General features: G+C 35.8%; 1 protein-coding gene and 1 non-coding gene across 3 annotated transcripts; both read left to right on the forward strand.

Annotated features, from left to right (window-relative positions):
• The first annotated feature begins 158 nt into the window (after positions 1-158).
• DBF4 (DBF4-CDC7 kinase regulatory subunit) lies at positions 159-25,317 on the forward strand. 2 transcript variants are annotated; one of them, XM_068550490.1, is made up of 12 exons: positions 159-466; positions 1,718-1,890; positions 9,089-9,268; positions 11,142-11,192; positions 11,679-11,748; positions 11,951-12,027; positions 14,562-14,598; positions 15,756-15,801; positions 18,460-18,588; positions 19,048-19,162; positions 22,239-22,363; positions 24,275-25,317. In XM_068550490.1, exons 1-12 carry the CDS (start codon positions 421-423, stop codon positions 25,269-25,271), a joined length of 2,046 nt encoding a protein of 681 aa, XP_068406591.1. In that variant the 5' UTR covers positions 159-420; the 3' UTR covers positions 25,272-25,317. The 2 variants fall into 2 exon arrangements, with proteins under 2 accessions (XP_068406591.1, XP_068406592.1); XM_068550491.1 differs by having other exon boundaries at positions 15,759-15,801.
• LOC137768958 (U6 spliceosomal RNA) lies at positions 21,278-21,384 on the forward strand. The gene has a single exon (XR_011074877.1). It is a non-coding gene; the product is annotated as a U6 spliceosomal RNA (small nuclear RNA).
• Positions 25,318-25,456: the final 139 nt, after the last annotated feature.

The raw sequence follows: 25,456 nt of genomic DNA on the forward strand, positions 1-25,456 counted from the left end.
GCGGGGTGTGAGGGGCCAGATGCGCAGCGCGAGGAGGCGGGCACCAAGGGGCTGGGCACGCGACGCGAGCACGTGGGGCAGAGCGTGAGGCGGGGCGCGGGGCGTGAGAGGGGGCGGGGCGCGCGGCGTGAGACGGGCGGGGCGCGCGTATCGGCGCCGCGGCCGCGTGACGCGTTTTCAAATCTTCAACCGCCGCAGCCCACTCGTTTGTGCTTTCCCAGTTCCTCCTTGGCGCCCTGGGGCCGAATTCTGCCCCCGGAAACCCGGGGGACAGACGCGGCATCTCTACTGCGTGGGTGTGGTGGCCCGCTGAAGGGGAGCGGCTACCTGCAGGTCAACGGGCCTCGAGGAGCTGTGTTTCCGCGGCCGCCCGGCGCGACACCCTCACCGGACTCAGCATGTAGGTGCCGGGCGGTTGCCATGAACTCCAGAGCCATGAGGATCCACAGCAGAGGACATTTCCAGGGTACGAAGCCCCTCCTCCGGCTGCAGTCCCTTTAATCCTTTCCTTCCCTCCTGGTTCCATAATTGATTCTTCAGAGTTCTCGCGCTGGATCTCTGCTTCTTTTCTCTTCTGACACGTGCATCCTTCTCTGGCCTGAAGGAGGGCTTGCTTCAGGGTTTTGCCTCAGGAAGGGAACGGATCCCGGCCCGGCCCCTGGCGCTCTCCACGCTCCAGCCTCGGCCGCAAATTCCTCGTAGCGCCGTCGGTTATAAAACTAGAAGACAATGCGGGACCCGGGAACCCGCCGGGGCTCCCACAGATGCTGCGACCCTTTGAGGCTGCCGCTTGAGCCTCGATTTAAAAGCAGATGTGCTCGGGGCTTTTCGCTTTCTGATTAAACTGGGTGATTATGGGTGGATTTTTGGTCTTACTCATGAAGTTGAGGGAAAGTGTTTGTATTTCAAACACACCGTTGCTGTTTTCAACATTACAGGCAGAAACAAAAGCAAACTTTCATTTTCAATCTCTTCTATTTGGTAAAGCATTACAGCCTGTAAGTTTTTCTTTTTAACATGTATAGTGTGTGTGGGTATATATTGATACGTATAGTGTGTATATGTGGTCTCCTACTTATGAGCAGATGGAGTTCTTAAAGTTAATTTTTAAGCAGCTGTTTGGATCTGATATGTTTTCAAAGGAAAGAATGAAATGAATGGTGATTTGGTTCTTCAAATGGACCATTTAGTTCTTCTTAATATATACATGGACTCTATGTGAAACTGAACCTTGAGCAGTCAGGAACCTTTGAGGTCTAGGTCATTCTGAGTAACAGGTTTCTTGCATTGTTAAATGTTCAGCATTTTAAGTACCAGTTGTGAGTGCTCAACAGAATGGCAGACGCTCCATGAGTATTTGTTGAGTAAATACTCCATGCAGTTTACATACTAGGAAAACTTTCAGATTGGTTTTACATAGTTCACTGCCTTAATGCATAAAACACGAATAAACACATGAATATTTCCTGCAGAATCAACTATTGACTGTGAACAACAGTCATTTTGCGACATATAGCATCTGTTAAAATAGAGTATTTTGCCTTTATCCTAAGTGATACTACAAAGAAATATATTAAAATGTTAATGACTGCTAAATTAGCAGGATTATAAAGATTTTTCTCTCTGTGATATTATCATATAAACAAATATTTTTAAAACAGTAGAAATTTTCTGTCTGCGTAAAACATGATCTAATTCTAAATTTTTTAAACAATAGGTGGAATCCAAGTCAAAAATGAAAAAAAACGACCGTCTTTGAAATCTCTGAAAACTGATAACAAACCAGAAAAATCCAAATATAAGCCACTCTGGGGTAAAGTATTTTACATCGACTTACCTTCTGTCACCATATCTGAAAAACTGCAAAAGGACATTAAGGATCTGGGAGGGGTAAGTCAAAACCATACACTGTAACAAAAAAGGAAAACTTTCTAATTTGTAATCATTTATAATTTTCCGTTTGGAAAAAAACTTTTATAAGCACAAGGCTTAAAATTTTTATCAGCTGTTTATCGTTAATGAGCAGTCATTTGTTTTAACCTTTTGTAGGCTGACAAAACTTTCAGGTTTCTGTGATTATTAGTCTGGTGTGAAGTTCACAAGTGTGAGAAATGAGACTCCCTTGTCCTGGAGGAACTGCTGATTGCCTTCTCGTTTTAATGTTGGGATGTCCTCCAGATGGCAGGAACTCCTTGATTATGATTATTGGGAAGCTACATAAAAATAAGATGTTATTTACAGAACAAGGAAAACATGTTCAAACCACAAAGAGTTAAAATTTCTCTTGACTGATACCGTGTCAACAGAATGAATGTCATTAAGGGAACGATTTTGGATTATAAATGTGGAAAACGTGCTTCTTTCCTACCTTATACATTGAGTAAATGATTAGGAAATTAGAAAATTTGGGTAAAATTCTAAGATTTTCTTAGGATTAAGGGTAATACTGGGTAAATTTTAGCAAGGCTAAGATTTTGTTAATTTATTTCCTGATTATTCCTGTTTCAAAGATTTCTGCTGCACTTTGAGTTTGTCATGGTTAACATTTTTTAAGTAATATGAACAAATCCTAGAATAGAAATTTGCAGAACAGGTAACAAGTTTTTTGGAATCGTTTATTGATACAATATTTTACTTAATTGTCTTTGAAAAGCTATTCTACTTTTTTGCTATTCATTTTCTTAAAGTAAAACATTGTCACACATTTGTCATAGTAGTAGCATGTACCATAATGACCATATGACTGCATTCCTAAAGGTCATGTTTTATAACCTGCCATCATTGAGTAAAGATCCCTTATTTTAAAAATTAAGTACTTAAGTGTCCAGAGAAGTAAGTGACTGACCCAGGGTAGAATCAGCCTAATACCTGGACTCACATGCTACTGCACCATTCTGTTCCTCTAGTAATCAGTGGCTACAAAGTAGCTATCTGATACGGTTTGAGAGCTTTCTTAAATATGATGGAAAAACTCATTAACCCTTCTAATCTAAATCAGTAATTTTAGATTTGTGTTTTTAGCAGTGGAACCCTTCAAACAAAATCATGTTCAGAAGTCCAATGTGTAAAGCCAATAAAAAGGGAATTGCTGTAGCTGAAACAGCAGTATAGAAGCTAGTGCAGAGACTGCCTGCCCTACCCCCTTTTTCTCTCTCCTCTCATCCCCATAGCAGTTCCTGAGGCACTTGCAAGAAACAAATTTTGAATTCACTTATGTGTTAGATAATAGCTGAGAGAGAGCTGAAAGTTGGTTTTATACACTTCAAATTTTTATCCTAAAATGGTTTGAAGTAGGTCAATGAAATGAGGAGCATATTAATGTCATAAGTTTCCAAATTTTTCCCCAAAGCTGTGGATTTTCAACTGAATTTGATTTATTGACTTTATTCTTTAATTTCTCCTAAGATTTTTTTTAATCAAATTCTCATCTCCCCCCACACTATCTTTCCAATAATTCATGATGTCATGATTTCTGTCTCTAGCACAGTACTATTTCTATCACTGAAAAAGACTGTTAGAAGATCTCGTATGGGAGCTATAAAGGAACTTTGATTTCCATACACTAAGTTTTAAGATTCAACTTTAAGAAATGTGTAGTTAAATATTGATAGATCTTTCTCGAAAGGACTGTGCTTATTACTTAATTTTTAGGATTACTTAGATCCTTTAACCATTTGTAATTTGTTTTGCCTCAGGTTATTAACAGTGTCGTCTTTTTTTAAGCTGTCCATTTTATGCATTTGTTTTCTCTAGTCTGAATGAAAACATCTAAATACACCTTTTATTTGGAGAGTACACTTCTGAAAATTCAACCACTGAGAGCACATCAGTGAAGTGCTGACATGATGGGGGAATATCTCTAATAGTGGCAAGAAAGGTTGCTGTTGCAAAACCAACCATGCTTAGGCCCATATCTAAACAGTGTGGGCTAAAATAAGACAGCTGGAGAAGAAAAGAGATGTAGGGTCAGATAGCTTGGCATAGTTCTGTCCTCATGAACTTGAGGACAGAATGACTTGTTTTTGATGTTCAGTGTGACCTTGAGTCATCAGAAAATAAGTTTTGAGTTTTCTCTTTTAAAGACCTAGATTCCACAGTAGTTAATAAATTAAAGGCCATGATAAAACTAAGTCAACAGTACAGGACACAGTATTAAGTATTTTGGTAGATTCAAAAATGAATCTGATGTCCATCCCACCTCAATTTCTAATCTAAGCAGAGATGGCATTGGTACAATTAATTGTAATATAGAATGTTATGAGGGAAAGATTACTTCCAGCTAAGGAATCTTGGAGGCCATTGTACAGACACAACTTGAACTCAGCTTTGAAGAATGGTTATGATTTGGGCATATGGTAATTCATTCATAAATTATTCCACCAGTGTCTCCCATATGCTAGCACTATTTTAGATGCTGGGGAATGCAAAAATAAGATATAGTCTAATCCTCTAGGAATTCTCAGTCTATGGGAACATCAGACACCTAAATAAATAAATTACAGTATAGCATTGTCAGTGCTTTAACAGAAGTTATGTAGAAATTGCCATTAGAATACAGAAATGGAAATACTAACTCTGCCTTTTGGATTTATAGCAGCAATAAAATTTGAGCTGAGTCTTGAAAGCCTAGTAGGAATATACCAGGTAAAATTAACAAACTAAATAGAGGAAAGAACATATTTAAAATATAGGTCTGTGTGGTTTGTTTGAGCAACTGCTAATATTAGAGTATGACTTGAGCTTGGGATTTAGATGGGGGATATGGCAAGAAACAGTGTTACACTGGGACCAGATTGTAAAAGATATTTGTTCATTACTAAAGACTTATAACTCAAGGTACAGGAAATGGAAAACCAAGGGAAATGTGTCATATTAGCATAAGGACAAACATATAGACCAATGCAATAGAAGAGAGATCCCAGAAATCCTCTCATATAGTCAGTTGATTTTCAACAGGGGCACCAAGACCATTCAGTGGGGAAAGGATAATCTTTTCAACAACTGATGCTAGGAAAACTGCATATCAACATGCAAAAGAATGAAGTTGTACCCTTAACTGTACATTATGTGCTACAATTAATTAAAAATGGATCAAGATCTAAAATGTAAGAGCTAAAACCCATAGAGGAAAGTATTGGGGAGAATCTTCATGACGTTAGATTTGGCATTGAGTCCTTGACCATGACACCAAAAGCACAGACAACAAATGAAAAAATAGATAAATTGGACTTAATAAAAATGAGAAGATTTTGTGCATCAAAGGACACTATCGAGAGAGTGAAAAGACAACCACATAATGAGAGAAAAATATATTTGCAAATCATACATCTGATAAGGGATTAATATCTAGAATATAAAGAACTCCTACAACTCAACAAAAAACAACCCGATTGAAAAATGAGCAAAGGACTTTAATAGACATTTTTCCAAAGAAGATATATATAGATGGCTAGTAAGCACATGAAAAGGTGTGCAACATCACTAATCACTGGGAAATACAAATCAAAAACAGTGAGACAGACATAGAAAACCAACTTATGGTCACCAAAGGTGGGGGAGGATGTAAATTAGAAGTTAGAGATGAGCAGATAGAAGCTACTACATACAAAATAGGTAAACAAGGTCCTACTGTATAGCATAGGGCACTATATTCCATATCTTGTAATAAACTATAATGGAAAAGAATATGAAAAAGAATATATATGTATGTGTAACTGAATCACTTTGCTGTACACCAGACACTAACACAACATTGTAAATTATATTTCAATTTAAAAAAAACACACAGTGAGGTACCATCTGACATCCGTTAGGATGGCCACTATCAACATAGGTGTTGGTGAGGATGTAGAGAAACTGGAACCCTTGTGAACTGTTGGTGAGACTGTAAAATGGTGCAACTGCTATGGAAAACATTATGTTGTTTCCTCAAAAAATTAAAAATGGAATTACCATATGATCAAGCAATTCCACTTCTGGGTATATACCCAAAAGAATTGAAAGCAGGGTCTTGAAGAGATACTTGTATACCCATGTTCATAGCAGCATTATTCACAATAACCAAAAGGTGGAAACAACCCAGATGTTAATCAGCAGATGAATGGATAAACAAAACATGGTTTAGACATACAATGGAATATTACTCAACCTTGAAAAGGAGTGGAATTCTGATCCATGCTACATCATGAGTGAACCTTGAAAACATTGTGCTAAATGAAATAAACCAGACACAAAAGGACAAATACAGGATTCCACTTATATGAAGTACCTAGAGTTATGAAATCCATAGAAACAGAAAGTAAGGATTAAAAGGGGCTGGCAAGGGACTTCCCTGGTAGCGCAGTGGTTAAGAATCCACCTGCCAATGCAAGGGACACAGGTTCAAGCCCTAGTCTGGGAAGATCCCACGTGCCGCAGAGCAACTAAGCCCGTGCGCCACAACTACTGAGCCTGCACTCTAGAGCCTGCGAGCCACAACTACTGAGCCTGTGTGCCACAACTACTGAAGCCTGTGCACCCTAGGCCCCGGGCTCTGCAACAAGAGAAGCCACCGCAATGAGAAGCCCGTGTACCGCAACAAAGAGTAGCCCCCGCTCGCCGCAACTAGAGAAAGCCCGTGCACAGCAACTAAGACCCAACGCAGCCAAAAATAAACAAATAAATAAATTTACTTAAAAAAAAAAAAGAAAAAGGGGGCTGGCAAGAGGGGAAAATGGGGAGTTATTTTTTAATGGGTACAGTTTCAGCTTAGAATGATGAAAAACTTCTGGAAATGGATAGTGGGGAAGGTTATACAACATTGTGAATATACTTAATGCCACTGAATTGTACACTCAAAAATGGTTTAAATGGTAAATTTTATGTTACGTATTTTATCACAATTTTTTTTTTTTATATGTAGAAAGAGATTTATTCTAAAGAGTTGGCTCACACAGCTGGGGATGCTTGGCAAATTCAAAATCTAATAGGGGAGGCCAGCAGGCTGGAGACTCAGGAAAAACATTCAATTCAAGTCCAAATGCAGTCTGCTGCAGAAATTCCTGCTGCAGAAATTCTGCAGCAGTCTGCTGTAGAAATTCCTCTTTCTCACAAGAGGTCAGCCTTTTGTTCTACTCAAGCCATCAACTAATTGGCTTTCTTTTTTTTTCTTTTTTTTTTTAAATTTTATTTATTTATTTTTCACACACACACACTGTATTTTATTTTTACAAGAGATAGACTGACACCAAGCATTGTAAATGGATGACCACAACAAAAGCAACGATTGCAATTACCAAACACGAAACACACTCATACTATGTCATAATATTGACATTCAGTCCAGTAAACCTCCACTGTAACAGCTCCTTTGCAGTGAAAATTGATTTGTATATTCTTTGCCTCTGAGTCCTTGTGGGATTTTTTTTTTAATAATTCAAACAGAAAGTCACAAAAATTATAATCATCCTCATCAGTTCACTCAGTCCCATGTAATTAATTTTTTTTTTCATCTGGATAATTTTTTTTTTTTTTTAATGGGCGGGAGATTGGGCTTCTCTTAAAAAACTGGAAGCTCTGGCAGTGCTGGGGCCACATATTTACGAAGATGAAAAGAGTATTTGACGTGTAATCGTTCATTTGTATTCTTGCTGGCCCTTGTAGGCATTTGAGTATGTCATCCTTAGAATATATAAATGTACTTTATTTACTGGTGGATGAAAATGTTACTCAGAAAAAAAGGAAGTAGTGATTTGCATTTAACCAGGGCAGCTGCTGGTCTTAGCAACAAATTGTGCTTAATGCTTAGATGAAATTAACTCGTTACATACTTTGCTTCACTTTTTATTATCTTCATTTATGTTGTGAGACCCTATAGAAATTAGATACAGCTGCTTAAAATAGTTTGAGTCTCTCATTTATGCAAATAGTTAATGATTAATAGTATTTTTTCTACTTAATTTTCCTACCTTTGGATGGCAGTGATTTTCAACACTGACTTATTGACTTTGGTACATGTGTTTATAAATTCAGACATTTAAGCAGTGGTTTTCAAACTAGGGAAATTCTCTTCAAAACAGTCATACACTTTTTTTTGGGGGAGGGGGGCTACGCTGGGTCTTCATTGCTGCGTGCAGGCTTCAGTAGTTGCAGCATGCTCAGTAGTTGCGGTACAGGGGCCTGAGAGCCCTCAGGCTTCAGTAGTTGTGGCGCACAGGCTCTAGGGCCCCCAGCATTGGTAGTTGTGGCACTCAGGCTCAGCTGCTCCCCCAGCGTTGGTAGTTGTGGCACTCAGGCTCAGCTGCTCCGCGGCATGTGGGATCTTCCCAGAACAGGGATCGAACCCGTGTCCCCTGCATTGGCAGGCGGATTCTTAACCACTGCGCCACAAGGGAAGTCTCAGTCATACACTCTTAAAAGTAAGGGTTTCCTACCTTTTAATAGTTTTAAGTCTTAAGGAAAGATGTTATAACTTTTTAAGTTTGAATTGTGCTATCCAGTATTGTAGCCATTCGCTACATGTGGCTATTGACATTTAAGTTAATTAAAATTAACACAGTTTAAAATTCAGTTGCTCAGTCACATTAATTACACTTCAGGTACTCAGTAGTCACATGTGGCAGTTGCTGCCATATTGGACAATGCTGATAAAGAACATTTCCATCATTACAGTGAGTTCTATTGGACAGTAGTGCTTTAGAGCATGGATATGAAACAATACCTATGTTCACACAACGCTGTAAATCAACTATACTTCAATTAAAAAAAAAATTAAGGTTAAAAAAAAAGAGTACCTGTGTTCAAATTCTCTTACTACTGGTGTAACCTCAAGGCAAGTCACTTAACTTCTGTTTTCTTCTCCACAAAATAAGGATAATATTAGTATTATGGGTTGTTATGTGGATTAAACTAATTACGATATATAAACTACATGCTGTTGTTGTGTTATTAGAATTCTCATTGTACTTTTTCAGAACTCTAGGTTCAGAATAATACAGTATAGAAATTTAGAATATTAAAATGCATCAAATTGGCATTTTCTACTGTGTCTAGCATATGGAACAGTTTATGGTTTATATGACTTACTTAAAAATACTTTGTTTTCCTTTAGCGCGTTGAAGAATTTCTCAGCAAAGACATCAGTTATCTTATTTCAAATAAAAAGGAAGCTAAATTTGCACAAACCTTGGGACGAATTTCTCCTGTACCAAGTCCAGAACCTGTATATACTGCAGAAACCACATCACCTCATCCCAGCCATGATGGAAGTTCATTTAAGGCTCCCGATACAGTAAGTCTCTGAAATATGCTTTGAGACTCTGGGATGGGCTATAGGATTTTATAATTTTCAAGAGTGGGCTGATAGCAGAGTTCACTTAGGTAGAATAATATCTACATTAAGTGTGGCTTTCCAGTTGTTAATAAGGTTGCTGTTGCATATAGAAAGGTGATTTTTCTCCTAATAGTGCTTGTGTAGTCACACACTGATTCCTAAAATGTGCCCTTGCATTTAGTGATGGCTTTTATTTTTAGAGTAATTTACAGCTAAAGAGTGACAGCAGATCATTTTTTAAAGAAGGAATAGAAACCTTCTTTTTGTTTCAGAGCAGGGGTAAGCAAACTATGGCCCATGGGCCAAATCCAGCCTGCCGCCTGTTTTTTACAGCCTGCCGCCTGTTTTTTACAGCCTGCGAGCTAAGCATGGATTTTACATTTTCAAGTGGTTGGGAAAGAATTCAAAAGAATACTTTGCGACAAGTGGCAATTATGTGAAATTCAAATTTCACTGTCCATAAGTAAAGTTTTATTGGAACAGAGACATACCATTCATTTACATATTGACTGGTTGCTGTACTGCTCTAAAGGCAGAATGAGATAGTTGCAACAGAGACTATATGGCCTGCAGAGCCATATAAACATGTACTGTCTGGCCCTTTAAAGAAAAAGTTTGCCAACCACTGTTCTAGAATTAGTAACATCACATCCCTACCACTCAGTTGCCAGTAAGTTGTAAGATACAGTGAAAGATAAATTAAATTGGTTTAATTGGGTATGAAAAGGGGAAGAAATTGAAAAATAGTGTTTATCTCATTTTTAGATTGAAATTAATTATTTTAAAATATCCTCCCCGGGGCTTCCCTGGTGGCGCAGTGGTTAAGAGTCCGCCTGCCAGTGCAGGGGACACGGGTTCGATCCCTGGTCCAGGAAGATCCCACATGCCACGGGGCAACTACGCCCGTGCGCCACAACTACTGAGCCTGCACTCTAGAGCCCGCAAGCCACACTACTGAGCCCGCGCACCTAGAGCCCGTGCTCTGCAACAAGAGAAGCCACCGCAGTGAGAAGCCCACGCAACGCAACAAAGACTGAATGCAGCCAAAAATAAATAATAAATAAATAAATTTTAAAACAAATTAAAAAAATATCCTCCCCAACTTATCTACTCCAGCCGTTTGGAAAGCAGGGAAAAATGGGAGCGGGGGAGAACAGGTAAAATAAATGATTGTTATATAAAAGATACCTCTTGAAAAAAAAGAGACAAATACGAAGAAGAAAAAAAGTCAAAGAAGAAGAGACCAAGGAAGCCTCATACATTCTTGCAGTTAATGCTTTTTTGGAGGAACAAGGTTGTACACCAGTGACTAGTTCCAACTTAATTGCTGCTATTAGCATTTCAACTGCTTTTCCTAGTGTTTTGTTTAAAAAGTGAAATACGTAAAAGTGAAATATGTAAAAACAGTATATACGGTTTACTCATATCCTTAGATCTTTGGTTAAATAGGAAATTAAAATATAAACTATTTAATTATAGATAGAGTTTCAGATCAACCTATTTTATTTTTCATGTTGAATAACATTTACTACAGAACTGACCTTGGGTCTCATTAAGCTGAGTTTAGGCTCTACCAAAAAAAGAAGAAACAAACTTTTTAATAGGAGATCTTATTACAAACAAAGACCCTAAGGAAATCACTTTTTACTGTACATTTATTATGTTGATGGTCATTAAGACTTGTACAAATAAACTTTATGTATTTTAAATTTCATATTTATATTAAAATTCATCTTTAAATTTTATCTACTTGCTTTAGCTATTTTATCTTTTTAAAATTTTTTCCAATGAGGCACTATGTTATAACTATTGATCTCTGGTCTTTTTATAGGTGTGTTTGAGCAGAGGAAAATTATTAGTTGAAAAAGCTATCAAGGACCATGTAAGTAGGAATTTTAAAAATTCACAGTGTATATTCTATGACTAAAAACTGAAGTGTAAAATAGAGATGTTCTTGAAATCTTTTCCTCATTTTTCATAGGAAAAGCGTAAATATCAGCATGTATCTCATAAAGAACAGAATCTGCTTTTCATGAAGAAACGCCTCCATCTTGTGGCCTTTTAAAATATTACTGGACACTTCTGAAGCCTGTGGCATTTTTGTGTCTTTAAAAGAGATAATTTCTTGAAACTATTAACTGTAAGGCTACAGGGTACATTAATTGTCAAGAATATGGGAGTGTATTAAACAGAAATGGTTTTAGAAATTTCAGAAGAAAAAAACTGATGTCCTTACGGCTATTGTAACTGTTTAGGGTCTGTTCTGAATAACCATCCCAGTGACATTAAGCTTCAGATAATATTTTTAATTTAGCTCATTTAAAATAGTAATTTCCTAGAAAAAACTATCAAACTTTTTTTTTAACAGGATTTTATTCCTTCAAACAGTATATTATCAAACGCCTTATCGTGGGGAGTAAAAATTCTTCATATTGATGGTAAGTATTTTATTATTGCTTTTGACAATATTTGTTGTAAGTGTCTGTCTCTTCATTCCTAATTTTAGATAGAATTCTGATAGCAAGAGATACCTGTAAGGGTAATTCTTTCATCTAAATTTACTATAATTGTAAGAAAATAGCAGCATTTAACTCCAAAGGTAAAAATGCTAATCTTAAACCCTTCTTTCTTTTAATAAAGACATTAGAAACTACATTGAACAAAAGAAAAAAGAATTGTATTTACTCAAGAAATCAAGTACTTCTATAAGAGATGGGGTATGTTATTTTTCTTAATTTTTAAACTAATTAAAGAAAATGGTAAGCTTGGTTTTTATTTATGTATCTATAAATTTTTTTGCCAAGTGGAAAATATTACTGCCAGAATATCCTAGGGGTAATCCTGTGTACTATATATGCTGTTTCTGTTATTTGAATAAATTCTTGCATATCATTTTACTTTAGGATTTACTCATGAGGTAAAAGTTGTTCCAGGGATGGTGGCATAGTTTTGTTTTCTTCTTTGGTTGCTGCTGCAACCAAGAAAACATACTTTTGTTCATTCTGAAGGAAAACAGCACAATTAACATATTACATGAGAAGCTCCTGGTATGTATAATATACTCCGTTTGGGAACATAAATAGGAAGTAGGCTTACTGTTCAACTGCTCTATAAATCTTGTCATATAGTATGACTATGTGGCCTGACCACAAAATATTTGTTAAACAAGTGCATTGGGCATTGTCATCTGTTAGACCTAATGTTCCATATTTTCAGTTTCTTCCCTTTTTCCTAGCTTCCTCCTCAAACCCTCTAAATAGAAACAAGCCTCTTCTGTCCTTTAAAACACGGGTCCTGTTAGGAACCAGGCCGCAGAGCAGGAGGTGAGCAGCAGGCAAGCAAGCGAAGCTTCATCTGCCGCTCCCCATCGCTCACATTAGCGTCTGAACTGACAGCCCCCCACCCGACCCCTGTGGAAAGATTGTCTTCCATGAAACCGGTCCCTGGTGCCAAAAAGGTTAGGGACCTCTGCTTTAAAACAAATACAATAAAACCTTCCTTGACCTCTCGTCCCTACCGACTATTCAGTCTTTATATCATCCAGACATCTCACATTTCCACTTTTACACTTCCCATTCACTCTTCAACCTATGAGGTATAAAACTACTGACCAAGTTGGCAAATCAAGTGTACACTTTTTAAAACCAGTCATATTGGTTCTCTCAGCTATTGTTCACTTCCTCCTTGAACTTACTTTCCTCTGGAACTTCTCTCGTCCCTTTGCTTTCTTATAGTTCTCATATCTCAGAACATTCTTGTGTGGTCCACTGTTTCTTCACCTAATCCCTAAATGAACCTAAAAGGTAAATAAATATTATAGAAGAATGCATATAAAGACATGAAGCCATAAGTAGGATGGCATGTTTTGGAAATTTTCTGCAGTATAATACAACCTGATCTTTGAGTGGGAAAGTGACAGGAAATGAAGCTAGAAAAACTAGCAAGTTCAGATGGACCTTGCGCGCTCTATAAAGGAGTTAGATTTTATCTTGAAGGCTTTGGAACATTATTGAGAGATAATTAATAGGAGAGTAACCTGGTTGGATAGGTATTTTGGAAGGATGCTGTGGTTGCCAGTTAAGAATATTTGCTGGCAAGACTGATCATTTTACTGTCATCATAGTTCTACTTTTTCCAGAATACCATATAGTTGGAATCATACAGTATGTAGCCTTTTCAGATTGGCTTCTTCAGTTAGTAATAGGCATTCAGAGTTCCTCCATATCTTTTCGTCACTTGATAGCTCATTTCTTTTTATCGATGAATAGTCCATCATCTGGATGTGCCACAGTTTACCCATTTACCTTTTGAAAGACATCTTGATTGCTTCCAAGTTTGGCTGCCTGTGGCACCTTTACAGCTGCAGTTTCGTACCTGGGGCCCACTCTCAGGTCAGAACTGTGGGAAAAAAGAAAGAGGAAATAATACAGGGATTCCCTTTGTACTCTTTGAACGGCAGGAGCCTCTTTCCTGATTCTTTGTAGCCAAAAAGATAGGGTTTGTATAGGAGTAATCGCCACTGGCTCTGCTATTGCTGCGAATCTCATGACTAGAGGTCCATTCTTAAGGAAACATTGCAAGAGAAAAGGGGGAGAGGGGGATGGGAAATGTACCCCCTTAAAGTTAGCTTCTCCAAGTTTTGTCTTCCTTCTGCAGTATACCTGCTTTTGTTTACTTTTAGTCCTCAAGTAGTTGCTTATTGAATTTTGTCCAGAGTTTTTATTGTCATCAGTGGGGAGGGACCATATTGAACGTATTCCTTCTTGGCTGGAATTGACAGGCTAATAAATTTTTTAGTAATTCCTTTGATGAGTTTATCACAAAGGTTTTGCTGAATGAGGGCATAAAAATAACTTACATGACTATTTTTAGATTATTTTACTAACCATGCCTTTTCTTTATTGGTTGATTTCTTTCTGTGAAGACATTATAGCTAAAATGCAAAATATTTGTTGGGGGTATTGTAAAAGTGAGCTTGTATTACTAAGTTCCATACCACTGGCTAAAATCTTTAATTCCTGAATGATCTTTGTTTCATTTATTTGGTTGAGTTGATTTTGAAAAGCAGCTTTTTCCCTTTTTTTCCCCATGAAACTGCAATAATCACCCTCCCTTTATTTAGTTGTTTTCCTGTATGATTTTTTAATCTTGATGATATTGAGCAATTGCAGTAGCTGTTTTCACTGTACTTTCAAGCCCAGTGTTTTCACCATATATATGTTTATATATATATATATAAATTTTTTTTTAGGGGAAAAGAGTAAGTATTGGCACACAGAAAGCAAGAAGTAAGTATTTTGATTTCCTTAAGTGTGTTTGTTTTGCTTTTAGAAAATAGAATAAAACATAAAAATCTTCTAAAAAATCATGTAACCATCCCTTTAAATGACTTTTTCAGTGGTTCTTAGCCTTTTTTTTTTTTTCTTTAGAACACTGACCCCTATGGCAGTCTGGTAAAGTCTATGGACCTTTGTTAGAATAATGTTTTTTAAAACATTTTTTCTTATCATTATATTACTAAGAAAATCAATTATTCTGAAATTCAGTTATCAGAATATTTTTCAGTATAAAATAGTTATATACTTGTTTTTATTACACATTAAAAAGCTCTAGCAGTGATTATAATTGCTCCTGTAATTTTGTTTTGAAGTGATGGGTGTAAATGATGCTTTGAGATATTTGTAGTAACTAATATGATATGAAAATATGTTTCAACTGATATCAAAATTACAAGCACTGGGCCTCCCTGGTGTCGCAGTGGTTGAGAATCCACCTGCCAATGCAGGGAACACGGTTTCGAGCCCTGGTCTAGGAAGATCCCACATGCCGCGGAGCAACTAAGCCTGTGCTCTAGAGCCCGTGAGCCACAACTACTGAGCCCGCGTGCTGCAACTACTGAAGCCCGCACGCCAAGAGCCCATGCTCCACAGCAAGAGAAGCCACCACAATGAGAAGCCCACGCACTGCAACAAAGAGTAGCCCCCACTCGCCACAACTAGAAAAAGCCCATGTGCAGCAAGGGAGACCCAACACAGCCAAAAATAAATAAATAAAATAAATAAAAATTACAAGCACTGCTAATACTACTGTGATTCTTTTGCTTATGTGCAAAATTGAAGGACATGTTAAATTTCAGTTAGAGATTAGTGAACATAAAAGTTAAATTTTTTTTCCTGTTCTAGCTCAAAATCCTCCTGAATTCTGCTTATAGATCCTTTAGGAGATCCATTCAGTTTAAGAATCGCAGAATATAGACAGAACTTCTGTCATTTTGGAAATGGATTTATAATTGTAGGCTACCTTACCTGAGGCTGAAAACTTCAAATTGAAATGAAATGGATAATGGATACATAGTTGGATTATTTTAGCCAGAGTAGTTTTGTTTGGAAAAAAAAAAATCTCTGGATTTGTAAGCATCTAATATCATGTTTTGTATATTCCCAAGCAGGTAGACTCAAAAAGCCTTTTGTAAAGGTGGAAGATATAAGCCAGTAAGTATCTTAAATTCAATCTGTATGATTTAAATACAATATTAAAGGAGAAAATCTAACTAATTAAACTGTTCCCGCTAATACTGTTAGGTCCCTTTACGTTAGATTTATATGATATTAATAATGCATGTGGCACAGTTTCAAAAAGTAGCATTACTTACTTTGTGCTCAAGGACTGAATTTAGTTTCAGTAGGTTTTTAGATAATGCTTCCTTGAAAATCTAGTTTAGAGCAATCATGAGACCAACTCATTTTTCAGTATTTCAAATAACCATTCTCTGGCTAAAGGTAATACCATATGATTTAGAACTACTACCTAAAGACTGCATCTACATTTGTAAAAAAGAAATTATTAGTTACTACTTGGAAATACAAAATCTGAGTATAACATCTAATTTGGTAGTTTTCCCAAACTCATTCTGAAGCTCTGTAGAATAATCTTAATGAAGACTACAGATATAAGTAGGCTAATTTGGCGTGGGAGAATTAGATTTCTTTCTCTTGACATTCTAGTTACTCATTTAGACATGTGTGATTAATTCTCTTGGGTGCTCACTGAGGTGACAAAGATGTGTTGAACGCTTTTTTTTAAATGTGCTACTGTGAGAAAAAAAGTACAATTTAAAATTAGGCCTGGAGGGACTTCCCTGGTGGTCCAGTGGTAAAGAATCGTCCTTCCCATGCAGGGGACACAGGTTCAATCCCTGGTCGGAGAACTAAGATCCCACATGCTGCGGGCAGCTAAGCCCTCGCACCTCAACTATAGAGCCTGTGTGCTGCAAACTACAGAGCCTACATGCTCTGGAGCCCACGCGCCACAACTAGAGAAGAGAAAGCCCGCATGCCACAACAAAGAGCCCACGTGCCACGACTAAGACCCGACACAGCCATAAAAATAAATAAATAAATATTTTAAAAAATAAAATTAGGCCTAGAGAAGCATCAATAAGTGGAAAGACAGCCCATGTTCATGGATTGGAAGACTTCATATTTTAAGATGTCAGTACTACCCAAAGTGATCTACAGGTTTAATGCAATCCCTATCAAAATCCCAATGACTTTTGTTGCAAAAAGAGAAAAATCCATCCTAAAATTCATATGGAATCTCAAGGGACGCTGAGCACCCAAAGTAATTTTGAAAATGAAGAACAAAGTTGGCGGTCTACACTTACCAATGTCAAAACTTACTGCAAAGCTATAGTAATCAAAACAATTTGGTACTGACATAAAGACAGATGTATAGACCAATGGAATATAATAAAGAGCCCAGAAGTAAATCTTTATATATATGATGAAATGACTGCTGACAAGGATGCCAAGAACATTAAGTGGGGAAAGGACAGTCTTTTTAATAAACAGTATTGGGAAAACTAGATAGCCACATGCAAAAGAATGAAGGTGGACCCTTACTTTATACAATATATAAAATTAACTCAAAATGAGTCAGAGACCTAAAACTATACAACTCTTGGGAAAAAAACACAGGGGGAAGCTATATGACATTGGAATTGGCAGTAATTTCTTGGATATGACACTAAAAGCAGAAACAAAAAGATAACTAAATTGGACTACATCAAAATTATAAATTTCTGTGCGCAAAAGACATAACAGTGAGAAGGCAACCACAGAATGGGAGAAGATAGTTGCAAGTTATATATCTAATAAGATAGTAATATGAAGAACTCAACAACAGAAAATCAAATGACCCAATTAAAAAATGGGCAAAGGACTTGACATTGCTCCAAACATACCCAAATTGCCAACAAGCATATGAAAAGATTTTCAACATTACTAATCATCAGAGAAATGCAAATCAAAACCACAATGAGAAATCTGTTACCTCACAACCATTAGGATGGGTTCTATTTTAAAAAGAAAAAATAAGTGTTGGTGAGGTTGTGGAGATATTGGAACTCTTATGCACAGTTTGTGGGATTAGAAAATGGTGTAACCATTATGGAAAACCGTATGGAGAGTCCTCAAAAATTTTGAACTGCTTGCTGTATGATCCAGCAACTCCACTTCTGAGTATATATCCAAAAGAACTGAAAACAGGGTTTAGAAGAAGCACTTGCACATGCATTTTCATAGCAGCACTATTCACAATAGCCAAGAGGCAGAAGCAACCCAGATGTTGATCAACAGATGAATGGATAATATGGTATATACATACAATGGAATATTATTCAACTTTAAAAAGGAATGAAATTTTGACACATACCACAACATGGATCAAACTTGCGGACATTATGCTTAATGAAATAAGAGGAAAATACTACATGATTCCACCTAATGAGGTACCCAGAGTAGTCAAATTCATGGAAACAAGGTAGAATGGTGGTTGTCAGGGGCTGGTGGGGAAGAGAGAATGGGGAGTTACTTATTTTATTTTATATGTGGATACAAAGTTTCAGTTTTGAAAGATGAAAAGAGCTCTAGATATGGACAGGTGTTAATAGTTGTAAAACATTGTGAATATACTTAATACAACTGAACTGTGCACTTAAGAATAGTAAATAGTTAAGATAGTAAATTTTAACTGATTCCGATTGTTTGTTTCAGATTCCAGATGAATTACATGATTTTGAAATATAAGACTTCAAACATGTTTTCTTTCATCATAAAGATTCTCATGTATTTGTCTTTTTATTCTTTTAGGCTTTATAGGCCATTTTATCTTCAGCTGACCAGTATGCCTTTTATAAACTATTCTGCTCAGAAGCCCTCCAGTCCATTTGATGTAGATAAGCCATCTACCACCCAAAAGCAAACTCAGGTTAAACTAAGGTTGGTTTAACCGTCAAGTAATTTTTTATCTTTTTAAACAAATATTTAAAATAATTCATTTAATGCCATGGTGTGTGTGTGTGTGTGTGTTTCTAATCACTGTTGTGCTTTCTCCCCTGGATATTTTTAATGCCCCTTTGCTAGATTTAAAGTCTGAATCTCTTTTTAAAGTGTGTCACATTTAGACACTTTAGATGGGGGCGGTGGGGGGGAGCTTAAAAATATTTGCAAATAATTGAAATGTGTTGTTTCTCTTCAGTGATCTGAGATATTCTCCAGAATAATCGTTACATTCTCAGTTTCCTTCTCAATTTCTTAAAAAGAAAAATGGCTAAAAGTATTTGTTTATATAAATCTCTGCAAATTATGGCAGATGCTGTTTGATAGTTGAGGACTGTAAATTTTTTTAAATTACTCCTTACGTTCAGCGGTTAATCTTTTACCATATATTTCTATCAGGATCCAAACAGATGGTGATAAATGTGGTGGAATCCCAGTTCAACTCCAGTTAAAAGAGAAGAAGAAAAAGGGATATTGTGAATGTTGCTTGCAGAAATACGAAGATCTCGATACTGTAAATGTGATTTTGTATTTAGAGGGTTGATATTTCTAAAACTATGAATAATATTTGCTGTTTAAATTTTAGCTTATTCTTTTGATTGTGGTTTACAACTTGGTAATTATTAAATAGTAGATACTTCTTTTTGATAGAATTATCTTGAACTTTAAGAACCCAAAGTGGGGAAATGTGTATTGAAAAATCATTTTTGTCCACTCAACAAATATTTATTGAGCACCTGCTGTGTACCAATTACTGCTCTGGGTGAACAGCATTGAACAAAAGCGACCAATTCGCAACCCTTGTGAAGATTACATTCTGTGGAAGGGGAGGAGAGAGAGCTAACCACAGGATAAAAGAATAGTGAAGTATATAGAGAGAACATTAGATCAGCGCTATGAGAAAATAAAGCAGGAATGAAGGTGTTGCTATTTATTTAGACTAGACAAGGAATACCTAACTGATGAGGTGGTATTTGAGTAGAGACCTGAGAGAAGTTGAGGGAACAAGACTTGTGAATATTGAAGTAAGCAATGCAAAAGTGCTAAATGAAACTGATTGACGGGATCAAAGAACAGATGCTGGTGGACTGAGCAATGGTGGTAGAAGTCAGTTTGCGGATATGATTGTAAAGGCAGGGCCAAGAGGATTTGCAGTGGATTGGATGTTGGGAGGGAGAGAGGATGGGTCATGGGTCACTGCATGCTTCAGGCCTTAACAATTAAAAAATGGGCAAGTGATTTACTAATGGGAGGATGAGAAGAAAGTGGAGACAGTTCTTTGAAATAGCAGAAAGAGAAGTGGTTGAAAATATATATGGGATGAAGAGAAAGTTTTAAAAATGGGAACAATTACAATTTGTAAACTGATGAAAAGAGCAAGAGCTTTGGATCCAGGCTAACCCAAGTTTGAATCCTGTCTTCCTGTCTGTCTATGAGACTTTGGACAGTACCTGGCACTGTGCTTATTAAATATTAGCTGTTATTGTTTGAATTGTTAATTTTTAAAATACTAGGACGGTCTGTTTTGGTGCTTGGTTTTGGTAGAAGATGGTGGGAAAGTTGAGAAAAAATATTTGAAAATATCTGATTCATTAACTACCTCTGTCTTCAGATTCTAAATTGGAAGTTTGTTTTATAACTGAAAGTTTGTGTCTGTTTTTTGTGTTCAGCTTATATAATAAAGTAGAGAAATACAGTTAGTTAGTTTAAAATTATTTTTAATCATAAGCTGAACTTTCTCAGAAATATTTGCCCTTCCCAAAAATCATTTTGAAAATTTAAATTGTAGATTGGTCCTGAAATTCTACTTTGCTGTTGCAATAAATTAATCTAAAATGGATGTTTTCCTTAATATCATTTTGTGGATCCTAGTTTGATGCTCAGAGGATGTTGGGGCTAAAAATCAACCACAAGAAAGGAAAATCAAAGTAGAGGCTGTGATGGATATTTTTAAATTTTTATTTATTTTTTTTTATTTTTATTTTTATTTTTTTACAGTTTTTCATGTATATGATCCCTAGTCACTAAGAATAAAGAAAATATTTTGTTTTTTGAAACTTTGATTTCACAGTGATTCGGTTCCACCTGTGTCAAGGCATTCATTTAACAAATTTGATCACAGGAAATTAAGCAGCAAACAAGGCAGATACATTCCCTACCCTTTTACCATCTTATGGTCTGACAGAGGAAATAGATATGAAACATGTATTTGCAAGTAGGATGAAAAGTGAAGTATGAAGTGCAGTGGTAATAAATAATGAGAGTACTGAATGTAGAATGAGGGACAAGGAAGGCTCAACTGAGAAAGTGACATTTAAATCAAGACTTAAAGCACAAATAAAAAGAGTCAGGTGGAGGTAGAGAGGAACTACACAAAAGTTGGAAGTTGTTTTTCTTAGTTCAGTTAGTTATTTTTCCTTCCAAGAACATGAATAAACAGAATCTGAACTTACAAAGTTAATGTTTTGTTTCTTATTAGTTTTAACATTACTGGGCATGCATAATTTGTATATGGTAAATTTTGCAAGCAAGGAAGGAATACGTTTATATTCCAGAACACTGTATTTTTTGTGACCAGTGAAGAATTTCGTTTTTGGAATTAAAATCAAATAATTGCAAGTTAAAATTAGTGCTTGCTTCGGCAGCACATATACTAAAATTGGAACGATACAGAGAAGATTAGCATGGCCCCTGCACAAGGATGACACGCAAACTCTTGAAGCGTTCCCATGTTTTTAAATAAAGATGTTAAATAATAAAATAAAATGGATAACCAAAAAAAAAGTTAAAATGATATGAAACTAGGGAAACAGAAATGAGGTTCTTCCATGATCACCTTGATACAGGCTTCTAGTTACAATTCCCTGATCAGCTGATAGACAAATGATAGAATTAGCCTGGAGATTTCCACCTATTCAGAAGGAACTTAGTTTCCTCTTGAGTTTTATCCCAATACACTGAAGTTGCTGACTTTTGTTCTTAACCACCCTTAAGATTGAGAAAAGCTTCTCCGTACTCAGTCATAAGTACTGGGTAATTGAGATCATTTATTCCCTCATTCTCAAAATTTTTTTTATTCTTCCCAGCATTAGTTGTACTTCATCTTTTTATACTTAATCTCTCTTCTAGATTCTTGTTTTGGATTCTTGTATGTTACATAACATTTCATGTATTTAATATTTTATAAGCCCTACCTTATTACTTAGTGGTAATTGCATAAGGATAAAATAAAGTAGTAAAGAGAAGTGTTTTCATAAATATTAGCATACTCTAAATGCTATATGTTACTGTTGTTTTTCTTCAGCTTTATCTTCATTTTCTGATGGAGCTCACTGGTTTTCAGTTCCCTTAAACTACTAATTCATTAGTACTTGACTTTTCTGATTGAAAAATGGAAGACTAAAAACCAAAGTACTTTTAGTGGTTTCTCAGCAGTTACTTTTATTCTACTTATTTTAAGTTCTGCTAAAGGATATTTCTTTGGAGTAGTTATTAGATACTTAATTTTAGGGGCATGAGAATACTAGAAAAAAGTATCTATTGCTTTTAAAATATAATTATGATTTATATACTTTTTTGTTTTATTTTAGCATCTTCTAAGTGAGCAACACAGAAACTTTGCACAGAGTAATCACTATCAAGTTGTTGATGACATTGTATCTAAGTTAGTTTTTGACTTTGTGGACTATGAAAGGGACATGCCTAAAAATAAAAGGTAATTTATCAACGCAAGTTTTAAATTTTACAAGAATATTAAACCATTAAACTAAAAATAAATGCAATGTTTTCTGTTCTTAGAAGGATTATATTTTCAGCATAGAAATATGGTTAAGAACTGATTCCTTCTTTTCTCTCTCCCTCCTCCACCACCACCAAAAATGCTTACCTTATTACTTTTAAGGCTCTCTTCTTAACATAGTCGAAAAGGGGAGTTGGCAAACTTTTTCTATAAAGAACCATATACTTAATATTTTAGGCTTTGTGAACCACAAGATCTCTATTGCAGCTGCTCGGCTTTGCCATTGTACAATGAAAGTAGCCACAGACAATATGTAAATGAATGGGTGTGGCTATATCCCAGTAAAACTTTATTTAAAAAAATAGATGGCAGACTAGATTTGGCCCGAGCTGTATAAAGTGTGAATACAGTGATGTTCAGTATGCAGTAACTGTACATTGACAAAATGAGCCTCATTAAGATTATTCCCATAAATCTAAAAAAGAAATGCTTTCATATGAATATACCCTAGAATTGGTAATAACTCAATAGGTTGTTAAGTTCCTTATATCTGTTTTTAGACCAATCTTAAGGCATAAAGAAGACTATAAAATATGATACCAAGCTACAGCTTGTGAAAATTAACTAGAAAGTTTTTTGGCTGTATCTGGATAGAACAGTTCCTAAACCTCTTATTTCTGTAACATTCAGAATGATTGTTCATGAGTGATTTAATATTTGGAGAGGAAACATATTTCCAACTATTAAAACTTACATGGGCTACTGTAAGAATTTAGAATTCCCTAAAAACTCATTCTGCAGCAAAATTCTGAATTAGTACTTACATTTAAACTGATTTATTCCTTAATTATCTTATTATCTGCACAGTTTTTATCTCTATAGACAAGTCACTTAAACATCTCTGGACTTTAAAGAAGAGTGATGTTGGACTAGTGTTTTTACATTTTACATCCTCCATTTGTTCAAGAGGAGTCTTAAGTATCAACAAAATAAATAGAAAAGGAACCATTCTGGTTTTGAAGGGGCAGGTGGAATTCTATATTTCTCTTCATTATCTGTGACATGTATAACATAAAACATAATTAGTGAGCTGTTAAGTTTTTTTCTCTTTGTAAGTAGTTTAGGATTGTCTAATACAAACTAGCATCCCAAGGATATTAAGAGGCTCCATGAAGAAGAGAGTTTCAGGTCAAATATGTGTGTGAAACTTAAGGATTACTAACTTGTCATCTTTAGAAGTATAATGATATAAGGTTTCTGGCTCACTATAATATTGGATTGTTTATTTTTAAATGTAAATAAATACCCATTTCTGCCTTAGGTTTCCCAATACTCATTCTCCACATGCTAAGTCAACATTAATGTAAATCAAAGCATAGAAATTAAGAAATTTTTCAGGACAGTGAAAAAATTAGGAACAGACCCAAATCCCTTTACTATCATCTTTCTTTGATTTATATGATCAAAGTAGTTTTAAATACCAAAGTCACGATACTGCTTACCTCTGGGAGGAAGTGGAAGAATGTGGATGAGGAGTGGTACACTAGAGTTTTTAGCTATATCTGTAAAGTTTTATTATTTTAAAAACATCTAAAGTGGACTTCCCTGGCAGTCCATTGGTTAAGACTCCCCACTTCCACCGCAGGGGGCATGGGTTTGACCCCTGGTTGGGGAACTAAGATCCTTCATGCCACGCGGCGCTGCCAAAAAAATAAAAGCATCTAAAGTAAATTTGGCTAAATATTAAAAGTTCTATATTTTTGTAGCGTTTTCTAAGTTAAATAAGCTTTGTAAACAGTTTTTAAAGATTTTTACTAATTTAGTTTTTAAATACTCAGGAATTTTTGATAGCAATTTTAATTTTTTTCTTTTCTTTTTCCTCTAAAGAATAAAATACAGTGTTGGATCCCTTTCTCCTATTACTGCAAATGTCTTGAAAAAGTCTGAACCTAAAGAAAAGATGGAATTACAACATACTTCTCAGAAACACTCCAGGGAAAATGTACAGGTGATGGAGCACGGTTTCCTGTATAAAGAAACCCAGGAACCTGAACAAAAGTTTATGTCTACTTCAGAACACATCCCACACCTTTCAAGTGAATTAAGAGGACATGATGATAAAACATCTAATAAATGTTCCATGTTAAATCCAGCTGAAAATGACATAAAAGAAAATTTTATATCTCTAAATTTTATATCTCTGTCTCCACATAAAAATAAACAGGAATGCATTCTTGATGTTCCTGAACATAAATTAATTATAAATGAAAATGACTTAGAAGTAAGGGTGGATCACTGTCCATGTAGGCAACAGGCATCTGTAGTACAAGTTTCTCATTTCAGTACGGATAATAGTGCATCTCAGCCAAAACAAAAGTCAGATACTGTGCTTTTTCCAGCAAAGGATATGAAGGAAAAGGACCTTCATTCAGTATTTCATCATGATTCTGATCTGTTAGCAATAAACAGTTCACAGGCGCACCTAACAATTCAGGCAAAGGCTCCATCCCAGAGCCCTCCTGAGGAAGCCAACCCATATGACATCAAGAATATGGATAGTTTACCTTCTGGTAAAATCCATCGGAAAGTGAAAATACTATTAGGAAGAAATAAAAAAGAAAATCTGGAACCAAATGTGGAGTTATATAAGAAAAGAACTGAATTTCTTACTATACAAGAAGAAAACAGAATTTGTAACTCATCAGTACAATCTCTACTGGACTTATTTCAAACCAGTGAAGAAAAGTCAGAATTTTTGGGTTTCACAAGCTACACCGAAAACAGTGGTATACGTGATGTTTTAGATATTTGGGAAGAGGAAAATTCAAATCTGTTATCAGTGTTTTACTCTTCCCCTTCAACTTCTACATTTTCTGGTTTTTAGATTTAAAAAAATACCTTTCAGAAGCAATGAAGATCATATTGAAATTTTTATAAATATGTATAAAAATTCTTAGTTTTGGAGGTGAGGTTTTGCCAATTTTGTTTACAGAATGAAATGTAAATATTAATAAAGGTGATGTTTGCATTCTTCTACAGAATTGAATACCTATTCTAGAAAAATTGTAG

The sequence above is a fragment of the Eschrichtius robustus genome, chromosome 8, assembly GCF_028021215.1.
Source record: "Eschrichtius robustus isolate mEscRob2 chromosome 8, mEscRob2.pri, whole genome shotgun sequence".
Lineage (NCBI taxonomy): Eukaryota > Metazoa > Chordata > Mammalia > Artiodactyla > Eschrichtiidae > Eschrichtius > Eschrichtius robustus.